The sequence below is a fragment of the Nyctibius grandis genome, chromosome 31, assembly GCF_013368605.1.
Source record: "Nyctibius grandis isolate bNycGra1 chromosome 31, bNycGra1.pri, whole genome shotgun sequence".
NCBI classification, from domain to species: Eukaryota; Metazoa; Chordata; class Aves; order Nyctibiiformes; family Nyctibiidae; genus Nyctibius; species Nyctibius grandis.
The window spans coordinates 2,728,950-2,741,053 of NC_090688.1; the positions used below are offsets into that span (position 1 = coordinate 2,728,950).

A 12,104-nucleotide genomic window follows, 5' to 3' on the forward strand; every position below is an offset into this window, starting at 1 on the left:
CACGCTCTCTACCTTCCTGACTTCATTTCCACGCCACCATACAGTTACATTTGTCATGTAGAAAATCCACAGAAGAAATCTCTCAAACACTTACCCTTGACTTTCCTTCAGCGTCCATTAAGAGCTCCACGTATGTTACCTCACCAACTACAAATCAGATTCCAGACGACACATATACCAAGGGAGAAAAGCCAAGAAAACAATGGGAATTTAGAACAATCAACAACCACGTATGGAGCCTCTGCCTTATAAGAAAGCCCAGAAACACTCCATGTTCTCTAGACCACAAAACTGGACAATTACAGGTATGCAGTAAAGTCTTAAAACAGTTAAAACATGTTCTTGATTTTCCTCCGCTTCAAAAGCCAGCTATGTCCACAAGATCAGTTTCCTTGATCTTTAGTACCCACTCGTTACTTGAGGCAATCCAAATCCATGGGAAAGTCTGCAAGAACAAGTTTCCTTCACTTTACAGTATGCAATCTTCTCCCCATAGTGTAGAACTTGAACAGTTATCTGCTTTTAAAGACAAACTTCCCAAAAGGAACAGGCTGAACCAAGAGATCACTGACTGCCTATGACTTATTTCAGCAGGTTTTCAGCCTTTTGTTAAGCCACAATAAAACAGTTCATTTTTTAGCTTCAATAAGTGGTATTCAACAGTCTGCTGTATTTGCTCTCAAGACAAAAGGCAAAATGCACTGGAAAACTACATCTGCACCTTTCCTCACAAGATTAGGATTGCCTTTTGATGACCACATAACCATATCGTGTACCTCCAGAATACAACTACCGAAATGGCTGCTGCCTTTGAGGTGACTGGCATACAGAAGAACCATCAAAGAAAACATTTTGGACTTTTTTTCTTTCCTAGTTTTTAAGTTTAAGACAGGAGGACTCCAAGTTGCATTATCTGAAAGGTGGAAAGCAGTCTTCACTGGAAACCACGACGCAGTCTGAATATTGCTAGCACACTTTGAGCAAGGAACTGGAGTCTCACATTCAGGAGTCTACCTCTTAGCAAGGGACAGAGAGAGGAAGAGGTGTTCAGCCTGACCTCCCACAGGACCAGTCATTTACAGGACACCCAGTGTCATTATGCAAAACAAACATCCTGAAAGGTCCCTCTCAAAGCTGGAAGAAAAGTAATGCTTAATGAAATCACTACATTTTTTAATCTCCATTTTTAATTTAAAAAATAATTTAGCAATATGAGCATTCCAGCCAAAGAACAGCTGGCTAGACAGAATAAACAAACTGATCCATTCATGTTTTTATGAGGATAGTGTTTGATAGGGGTAGAAGCTAACAAGCAAGTCCCTTTGAAAGGGACAGGGCAGATCAGTGTTCAATTACTACCCACAGCTTCACTATCTGAACAATACTGCTTGAAATCAAGCCTAACAAAGTGAATTCCATCCTATAATCTGAACAGTATGAGCTCACGTAGTGTCCGTGGAATTGTTTCCACAGCCTGTGTAGCGAAAGGGACTGCACTGTAAACAGCCCTCCTGGACCAGTCCTTGGTGGTACACGGCGGCTGTGCACCGAGCCCAAATATTCAGCATTACCGAGTCATTCTGAAGCCATCCATCTCAAGAGCAGCAGCCAGAGTCCGACCAAACTTGGATCAAGAATGCAAATGGGATTCAACAATTTATGCAGTAAGACAACAAATTCCCAGATGACCTACAATACGAAACCACTCCATTTCACAGAGGCCAGGAGTCACAGGTTAGAAGTCTGTGACTTTGCTCCTAGTAACACTACTGAGCCCCTGGACTGAGGGCTCTCCTTTCCCAACCACCAAGCGAATTCAGCTACAATTCTTACTTCAGACCCACACAAACGCTTCCGGAGAAGTTTGCCAAGCTTGAACATAACATAGTAAATACGATTTAACATTTACTCTTTTAAAGAATCTCTGACCTCTGAACCACAAGATTTCCAGGAGTCTATCACAGCAGCAGTTGTTTGTCACTTGGAAAATCTAGTATGTGCCAATTTTGCTCAGTGCTTCACATTCAAGCCTTATAGACACCTGTATTAAAAACTAAATATACATCTTGAAGTAGCTATTTTCCTTCAAAGGACATCTGGACTTCCTGAAGAGCCAAATTAAAAAAAAAAAAAGCAGGGCAGGAGGGGAACGACACAAGTGTAACAGCTCCATATCCAAGACACCACGTACAGAGTACAGAACTGCAATAAAAATGCATTTTTTTCCACTTGAAAAGCACATAAAACGATTCAACATGACACTTCTTCCAGGAGACTATTGTTTGAGGCTGGAAACTTTTTTTAACAGCCTAAGCTGGGACATTTTTTATTTGGCTTTTTTCTAGATCCCAAACCACAGTGTATGAGAATATCAGGTACTGGGGATAAAGCAGGACAGCAGACAATGTAGCCTACGATAGCGCATAGGCAATTAAGCCATGGAAAAGTACCAAGAGCAGATATTCATGCACTAAACCTGCTTCAGAGGGCACAAGGAATGCACAGTGATCCAGGCAGATTTTCTTTCTGCTAGAGAACAGTCAGCTTTTTCCAGGAAACATATCCTATATGCACAAGTGAAGAAATTTCATCCAAGCACAGGAGACTGTTACTTAAGGAACTCAAGTTTATTACTGGACCAGCCTCCAAAGGGAGATAAAACTAACAGAACATACTGGCTCTAAGTCAATGCAAGTATAATTAATACACATGTTCTCCATGGTGTCTTTATTACTTAACTTAGAGCAGACTGATTTATTTATTTTTTAAAACTCACACTTGAGAAAGTTCAGAAACTCAACGTTTCTTAAAACAAGAGATTAAAGCAGAAATCATTGTGATAACTAGAAATACAAACCAAAGGAATCTCCAGTGTTACTTATCATTACAGCCATCGGGTTTTTCCCGCCCTCAAACTTCATATCCACTTTCCAAAGCTTATCTGCGTGGAAAATTAAGATGCTCAAGCCAGGCTGGTCTGTCAGCATTCAGATATTCTCCAATGACTGTTCAGGAAGCTCAGATAAGCACATCCACATGGTGACCTGAGGCATGGCTCAGATGGATTCACCTAGCCCTAAAGACATATCTGGGAAGTAACTGGATAACAAGCTCAGACACAGATGTCAACTTTGAGGATTCTGAAGTTGGGCAACATGATTTTAATAGTTAGTGACAAACCAAGAAGCTCTGAAAGGCATGAAAGGTGCAGAGAGGCAAGTCTCAGCAAAAGGAGAAGCACAGAAACTGAACAAGGGGTAAATATTTTATATGATGGTAATTTCTTTGGCCTAGAGGGGCAAAAGTAAACACCAAACAGAGAAGGAAGCCTCTCAAGGCATTACCAAAATTATATGGAGGTCCCATCATCTTCTGAAGTAAAGAACTACAAGTAATGTGACTGATTCAAGAGGACCTTGCCAGCAAAAGCCTAATGCTTTCAACATGAGGCAATTCAGAATTAGTCACAGCTCCGCCTTCATTTATAGTGTTTAAAGCAACCTCTAAAAAGTCACGTGGGGGGCTTGGGCTGGGGAGAGAGAAAAGAAACACACTTTATACACATAGAAAGCTTCAGTTAAAAGGAGAGAAGAAAAACCTTCTTCCCAAAGTAGAGACAGAAGAGTTTGCAAGCTATTCTTTTACAGCAGGCGAAGGGAAATCTCACTTTTGAATGAAAGAACACAGAAAAAAACCCACAGGTAATTTTGGCTCTCTAACAGCCCAGGCAAGAAAGATGAAGTGAAAAAGCTCGTATCCATGAAGGACAGCGTCTCCTTGAAAAGGTGGTTAAGGCCAATGAAAACAGAGCAACTCGTTAGCGCATCTCCTGAAAGTAAGGGGGAACAAGTCAGATGTGGCACAGCACTTCCACACTGCTTCTTCATCCTTTTCTCTTTGCCCACCTAAAACTTCAGTCTGCAAGCACACCGTGATAGGACCTTGGGTGTGAAAATCCAGGGGACTCTCCAGTAACAGCTGTCTGGTTAGCACAGGTACTGGAGTAACAGCTGTCAGTACCAAAATAACAGAAGTGCTCAACTAACATCTGGGATCGAGTACGATAGCAAGAGGGCATGAGTTACGTCTTTAGGAGGCCACAAAGGTTCCAAAAACTTCTGGAGATGAAGCAAGAAAGAAGGCAGCACACCAAGTTTAGCAGCTGCTTTTCTTCACAGAAAGTTTAAGCTGGGAAAGCTTCATTGCTTATTTTCCTCACACGTGTTCACACAGCCAGGTTTGGACATGAAGAGGTAAGCACGCCTGCTCCATCCTACAGCTCTGCCTTACGTAAACGTGGGGCCAACCATGCCAACACAAACAGTCTCTGGAGTGTCCTGGAATCTTTGAATGTGACATGAGCGTGGCCTTGACTGCAACTGCTCCCAGCTTTGCATCAGAGCAGGACATAATTATTGCCTCATTCTACAGCTAATCTTTCTCCTTGTATCACATGCCATCTTGCTACTCTGGTCAGGAAAAAGGTTTAAAATACAAAATTCTGCATTTCCTGAAGGAATCACTAAATATTTCAAATTCAGATACAAGTTCTTTTTTATCACATGGTATCACCTCACTTATGCCAGCTGCCATGAAGCATTACCATTTTTCTCCCTAAGACAGAGCCATTTGTTGGGGGACAGATTAAGACAGCTCTTTAGCATTCAATCATGTTGACGTTTAGACTCCACTTACATGCTGAAGAACTGCTGCCTCATTCTTCTCCTGAAGCCATTCAACAATTGCCAGTTATCAATGCTGATTACATCAGTTTAGCAGAACCTTGTGTTTGTCAGCCAATACAAGGGAGTTTCAAACAAGAACATTTTTTAATTTCATTAATAACTACGTCATACTGCATACCTGTAATTGAGTTTCACCAACAAATACACTGAAATGACTGAACCAAGGCATTACTCTTGAGAGAGATGAAACCTTTAGAAGACTTCAGATGTACGCGTCTGAAAAATCCAGGTTGCAGAAATATGAGCAGACATCAAAGCTCATGTCTCCTAAACCATACTTACTGACCCAAAACAGCCGATGGAGGTGAACTCCTCCTACGTTCAGCAACCTGCTACGCCATCGCTGCTAACAGCTTAAGTCTTCACGACTGCCAAGCGATGGAGCAGTCACGAAACGCCTACGTTTTCCCTTTGTGTACGGATCCGTTTCACGTGCTCCCAAAACCTTGACCGTTTGGCCTGTAATTCTTACACTTACAAACCAAGAATTCTAACGTTTAGATTTTTCCACAGTCACATTCCTGGTTCTTGGAACTACTATGCCTTGTATCAAGAAGTACCGATTGAGCAAGTTCAAGCACAGCACGAGAGCAGCAATTTGGTAGAAGTCAGGGACTAATTAGAATGAATCGCAACTACACAGCAAATCTAAACTGTTGGATTTGAACAAGCAGTCCCAAAAACCACGAACAATGCTTCTCAATGTTTAGCATAACAAGCCCTGCAGACAGAATGAAGAGGTTTCAACGTCCCCCTAGAAGTATCTGCTGGAATGAGTAGCTGAACAGCAAGGCAGGAAACAATCTCACACCGGACTTTTCCATCCACGTGAACTGGAGAGAAACCACATAGTTTCAACATAGCACTTAAAATTAGACATCTACACATACAGACACTCCTATTAACCCGTGTATCCTGGGTAGCAAAGTGAAAGCACAGTTTAAGGCAAGGGACCATTCCTAATTAGGGCCTGCTAAAGCAGTCTTTAAGGCTGCAATTCTTCATATTACAGAAAACCATTGCTGAATCTCAAGCATCAACACTTCACAGCCTCTAATTATGGAAGTTTCCCAGGGCTTATAGTCCTGAAGTTCGTTACACAGACTCAGTTCCAATTTGCCTCCAAAGACAAACATTTTAAAACCCTTTGGAAATTTGTTTTCCCACTCATTAGGCCACACCTTGTGAACACATTAACTATCATTCCTTACCTCATTCGAACACAAGTGAACACCAATCACTATTTTGCAAGACATTTATGACTCATGCTATGTATTTCAGAAGTGACCCACAAGAGGAATGTTACTCCTGTTTTGAGACATTTTAATGATGGAGAAGCCAAGTATTTTCTTGCCACTCCACTGCATTTCCAAGGTGACTTGAAAACTAGTAAGCTGGGCATCAGCTTAAAGAAATAACACTACATTTAGACTTGTCACCACCTGAGAGTAGTCAGCTCAATTTCTTCAGCTCCTTCAAGAGATGAAGATGCTAAGGTCAACAAACTAAGGCGGCTCCCATTCACGTGGGACGGTTAAATAGAAGTGGGGAAGGGGGAAACGCCACGACCATGATTTCCAAAGCCCTAACTGTGTTGCAGCACATGCCAAAGCACAAACCTGTGTTGGTTTTTTTTTTTGCAGGTCACCCTTAAATACATTTTACTGCTATCAAACAGCAGTATGGATCTTTACCTCAGCACAAATCACTACGACGTTTGGGGACACAGCTGTATATACACACACCAGATCAGCAGTAAATAACTACCTTCATTACCCAAAAGACATTAAAATGCTTCAGAAAGTTCTGTTGCATGTCAAGGCTCAAATCTGATGAAAGCCTCATTTCCCCCCTCCTAAGAAAAATACTCTTTTAAATCTCCAGTGGAGCACTATTAGCTGTATGCCAACATGCCTATGAAGGAACTACCCGGCTGGAAGGCTGCCAGGGAGCAGATGTTGTGCAACACCCAAAAAAGCTTCAAGCAGACCTTTTATAAAACTCGTGTACTACAGCCACCCAGAACTTCAACTCGTAAAGTTTACAAACAAAGTCAGCCACAAGTAAGATGACAGACATCACTTGGCCACCTGAGTTGTACATTACCTTTCTCTTTGACCAGGTCTTTCAGAGACTGCCACTTCACATCAAATGGAATATTTGTAATAAAAGCTCGGTATCTTTTAGCAGGATTAGCATATGGCTCAAAGCGATTTCCTCCTCTTTTGACACTTTTCTCTTTTCTTTTTTCATTTTGGCTTGGTCGTTCACTTTCACTGCAAGCAAAGAAAGATAATCACACACATTAACTACTCTGGCATTTGATCAATATCACACCACCTCTTGGAACATAACTTGTTACATTCTTAAAACTAAACCAAAACTTGCAAAGTTTCAGCCATTCACATATTTGCAACACTGTACACCTTGCAACCAAAGCTGGTACACACAGCACCAGTGCTACACAGGGTATCCTAGTGAAGATTTCCTAATAGACAACTTATGTCATGAAGACACGCTATTTTCTTCCACATTTATCCAATGGAACCAAAGTTTTCGATTTCATAAGCTGAACCTCTTTAAAGCCGACCAAGCCTCGCTCTGTCTCCTCATGATGCTCCAGACAAGACATCTATGGTATTTACTTTCTCCTTAGCACACTATACTACTTAAACAACTTTACATCAATTAATACACTGACCCACCATATTTTAGTCTTACACTAGAAGAATTTTCAGCAAATAATCCTGGATCTAACTAAACGCTCATGTCAATGACTCTTTACCTAACAACACTTTTTTTTTTTCCTCCAATTAATACAGGTTTTGGATGACACAAACTCAAAGCCTCTGTGCATTCCAACAAAATCTACTGACTGGTTCTTTTAACTATTTCCAAATACCAGCTCTAACAGGTCAAAAATTTTAAAATTAGAAATGAAGACTATTTCTCAACCAACCTAGATGACCATCAGGTCTTAAAAGGACACAAATGCCACTGAATAACAGTATTTAAAAAAATGAAATACTTCAGCCTCAGCCTGGTATGACTTCCTTAACTAATCCAATTAAGCTCCTTGTTCACTTTATGCTCGTTGAGAAGATGCAGAACGACATCTTCAGAAAGAATTCATGAGAACACATTAGTCAAAGAAAGCTGGTAAAGTTTCTAAAACTGAGCTGTACATACACTGAGCTTGTGCTCAACTCAAGACCTACGCAGCCCTGCAAAGTCCAAGCCATGTCAGAAACTCTGGATGATGCGAACACGCTCCTGCATCAACACTGTCTGTTCCTTTAGAACCATTTTAATCACTGAACAGATACAAGAGCCTGCAAGGGGGGGAAAAAAAAAGGAAACAAGTATGTAGATATCTATGAAGTTTTATATTTGAGTGTGTTCCCCATTTTTATTACATAGCAGCCTATACTGTTTCAGCCACAAGGATATGTTACAAGCAAGCACACAAAAATATTGTATTTTATGGATACAGCCATAACTGCAAACAGAATTTGGCTCTAAGCATGGCCATCACGTATCACTACACACCAAAAAGACATAGTTCTGCAGTTAAGGAATATGCTGGAAAAGAGGTCTATTAAAAAATTGTGTTCTTTAGTTATGTACAATATTTATTTCATCAAAGAGTGAAATTTTACGCTTTCCCTCAGTGAACTTCTTTACAGCTTCTTGAGTAATGAAGTAATTAAAAACCCAAAAACAGATTCAAAATAGGACAATCCTTCTAACACTTTAACTTCTGTTTGGCTGAAGAAATAACACAAAATTTAGTGCTTGCGTTAAAATCTATACCCAGTTTTTTATGATTATTCCTCAAACTGGAACTATTTACAATCCCCCTGAGTTGAACTGCTGTATAACATGCTTCTAAGTAATGCCGTATGATGCAGACATTTTTTGCAATCCTGCTTTAAGGCTCCCAAATCAGCCTAAAAACAGCTCAAGCTTTGATATATCTGTAAAGAATTCAGACAAGCCACAGTGCCTGCCATTTAAAGACAAGCATTAGCCTAGAACATATTCCTAATATATTCCTGAATATATCATATTCAGCGTAACAAAATCCAGCCAGGTCAAAAGAAATGTCAAGGCAACTACTTCAGCTGCAAAGTTTTTTTTCTTTCCTTCTGCAGGATTTCGGACACCTCCATGGGCTTCACACACCGAAAGGACAAGAACAGGCAGGCACAGGACCACAGAGATCGCTTAGGAGATGTGGTTACCAAGTATGAAAACAACTGAGCGTTCAGGGCTTCTTTTAAGGGAGTTCTAGACAGCAGGAAGGAATGAGCCCCACATCACCTCCAAAACACACCGTGCCTGTGAGCATCCCTAAGTCAAAAGGGCAGGCGAGATAAAATTCCCACAGCAGCTTTGCACATCCCAGTAAGGACCCACTCTAAGCAGCTGTGAGCCGTTTACACCGAGGCTAACACAAGATCTACAGAAAATAATGCAATTAAGTTACTTGCAGAAGATATTTCATCTACGGTGATTTCTTCCCTTGGGTTACAGAACTGAAATGCTTCAGCAAGACTAAAGAAAAATTCTCCATTTGTGTCGGGTGTAGAAGGAGGAACTGACAGTGAAGTTTGTATTTCCTTCAAAGAAACAGACTATTACACACTGCAAGATTTCTTAAACACACCAGCTAGACCCAACGAGTGTACCAGAAACCACCAAACACAGCAAGAATCAAAATCCAGTATAGGCAGATCCTCCTTCCCCCCGCACAAGGACATCGAAAACATGCTCACACGAACGCTGGCATTATCACTGTAGACATGTTAGCTTTGCTACGTGGAGCTTGACATTACACATAGAATTGCACCTAGATAAAAAGATAAGCTCTCTGGAGGAACTCCAAAAATAAAAGGGGGCCAGGAAAAAAAAAAATCAGAACAAAGTAGACATCTTTACTTGTATTTCCAGGAATAAATTGTCTCCTCATATAAGATAAATTACTGATTCCGTTAGAGCTGTCGCTCTGTTACAGTTGTCAAGAGCGAGCTTTGAGGTGCAAACAGAATCTAAGACATGAACCTCCTCCACGTACCAACTACTCAATGTGAGGAGGAGAGAAGATGATGGGAAGATCCTTCCCTAGCCCTGGCTAACATACTACATGTCACTGCATCACGTGCCATGGTGGCACTGGGATCAGGACTGCCTCTGCTCCTGAACAGGCATGCTTGTCCCTGCCTGGCAGGAAGAAGGCAGAGTTACGTACGTCAATATTTTTTTTATAGATATGGATATTTTTCCCAAAAAGTGTCACTTGGAAAGCTGTCTACCTTCCTGGTCATGTGAAACACAATCCACAAAGTCAGGCAGCAGAGGCAGACGAGAGTGGGTTTTTCAAATTGAGACACACCCCGGCAACTCCTCACCGTACCCATATCATCTCCAATTAACTACAGACCATCGAGCTGGCCTCTGTTATTCAGATCTGTCAGCTCTGGGTCAGACTACAGATAAGAACACGCCTGGGCGTAACTGCCCGCAGGAACAGGCAGCCTGACTGACACACAGCTGCGTAACACACCTCGGGATCAGCAGATTAACAAATCTGACCTCAAGTCCAAAACATTAGTCACAGAACATCAGGTTCAAACTGCTGATTACCTCCACGGCATTTAAGGCCTGGGGTCAAAAACTAACTGACAAAAATGGGTTCTTTATTCCACAGATCTGGCATTAAAAGAGCTTTGTTAAGTATGAAATTTTCCAAAATGAGGTTAGCACTAACACAGGGAAGTGACAAGCAGCTCAAATTTTTTCTGCTTGCGATCCCCACATTTACAGACTGAGAATTGTAACCCTTGTAGATTTTTTTTAAAGTTTCTGTAATATTTTATTGACATCTGACACACAACCCTTACTTAATACCTGGGGCATCACCTTCAAGCCCTCTCCCAGTCTCGAGGTATTTGACTCATGTTCCTAAGACGATTTACGCAGGTAAATCATCAGCCACGAAACAGAGCACACTTTGCTCCACATGTTGCAGCAGTATGAGATGACTGTCCGAGAAGAGCTTAAATATTACAACCTCCCACTGATAAAACAAAAACTGATTAAGTTAGAACATCAAAGCCCATCCCGCTGGCACAGCCTATACCTCTAGTGGAGGCTTTAAGTAGCCCATTAAGGCCCAGGAGAAACATATTTTAAGTGCGACAGGCAAAGATCCCCGTGGCCACCGCACTCCGGGGCCTGCGCAACGAATAAAGCGCCAGAACGAGGGACCGGCTCCTTCCCCGCTCCGACCTCAGACGGCGAGAGCCCCGGGACGCGCCTTCCCCAGGCGGCTCCGCGCCCGCCAGCCTCCGCGCCGCAGCGGGTAGGCCTCGCCCGGGCTCCCGGGGCGCGCCTGGAGCCCAACAGCGGCCCTAGCCCCAGCCCCAGCCCCGGTCCCGCCGACAGCACCCCGCCCGGCGGCGGCAGCCCCGGCCCCCCCCGCCCTCGCCCCGGCTCAGGCCAGGCCCGCGGCGCGGGGAGGCCGCATGAGGCGCTGCAGGCCCAGGCGGTAGCGCGGCCCACACAGCGGCCACCCTACCTCTTGGGGGGCGCATCCCCGGGAGCGCCTGCCCCGTTAGGTGGTGGCGGAGCCGCCGCCGCAGTCACCGCGACCGCCGCCGGCTCCTCCATTTTGCCGCTAGCGTTTTCCGTGGCCGCCGCTACCGCCGCCGTGGCCGCCATTTTCCCAGCGCTGCGCCTTTGTGTGAGGACAGCCCGCCCCCTGGCTGCGCGCGGGGCACGCCGGGACGGCGGCGGGCGGCCGCGGACGGCGCCTGGCGGCGCTGCGCATGCGCACTACGGCGCTCCGCTTCCCGCGCAGGGCCGGCGGCGGCCGGGGCCTGAGGGGCCGGCGGGGCCTGAGGGGCCTGTCCCGGGCTGAGGGGCCGGCGGGGCCATTCCCGGGCTGCGGGGCCTGGGCGAGGGGCTGAGGGAGCCGCAGCTGCCGGGCTGCCCCGCCGGGGAGGTACGGCGGGCCCCGCTGCGGGCGCTGCTCTCTCAGGGCCTGTCAGTCCGGGTCTTCCCCCGTCGGGTTCAGCCCGCTGTGCGGGCGGGCCCAGCGTGGAGCCCCGGTGTGAGGGGAGGTTTAAGTGTAGGGTGATGGTTATGTGCACGCTGGAGCTCCGGTGAGGCCCCACCAGCGTGGAAGACCCCCAGCTAACTCAGGAGATCTTACCAGTACGCTTAATGGTTATCAGGATTACAAACAGCGCGCTGCTGCTGGGACACTGACAGGGCTGGAGCTGTGATGGATCGCTTCACCCACACACTCCTTCACTCACACCCTGCGAACAGCCCTGGGGCCATCCCGGCAGGCCG

General features: G+C 44.5%; 1 protein-coding gene across 1 annotated transcript; it reads right to left on the minus strand.

The window, feature by feature from the left end:
• Positions 1-10: 10 nt before the first annotated feature.
• Positions 11-11,517, minus strand: LOC137674797 (heterogeneous nuclear ribonucleoprotein M-like). Its single transcript, XM_068420524.1, has 3 exons — positions 11,326-11,517; positions 6,852-7,021; positions 11-147 (listed from the first exon to the last, which is right to left on the minus strand). The coding sequence occupies exons 1-3, from the start codon at positions 11,466-11,468 to the stop codon at positions 83-85; spliced, it is 378 nt and encodes a 125-aa protein (XP_068276625.1). The 5' UTR covers positions 11,469-11,517; the 3' UTR covers positions 11-82.
• Positions 11,518-12,104: the final 587 nt, after the last annotated feature.

What these genes read in the sequence shown, in the direction of transcription:
- LOC137674797 (XM_068420524.1), bottom strand. Translation starts at nt 11,468, where the DNA reads ATGGCGGCCACGGCGGCGGTAGCGGCGGCCACGGAAAACGCTAGCGGC. An exon ending in GGGGATGCGCCCCCCAAGAG is followed by an intron (nt 7,022 to 11,325) that starts GTAGGGTGGCCG and finishes CTTTGCTTGCAG; the next exon opens with TGAAAGTGAACGACCAAGCC. An exon ending in AGACCTGGTCAAAGAGAAAG is followed by an intron (nt 148 to 6,851) that starts GTAATGTACAAC and finishes TCTGATTTGTAG; the next exon opens with TTGGTGAGGTAACATACGTG.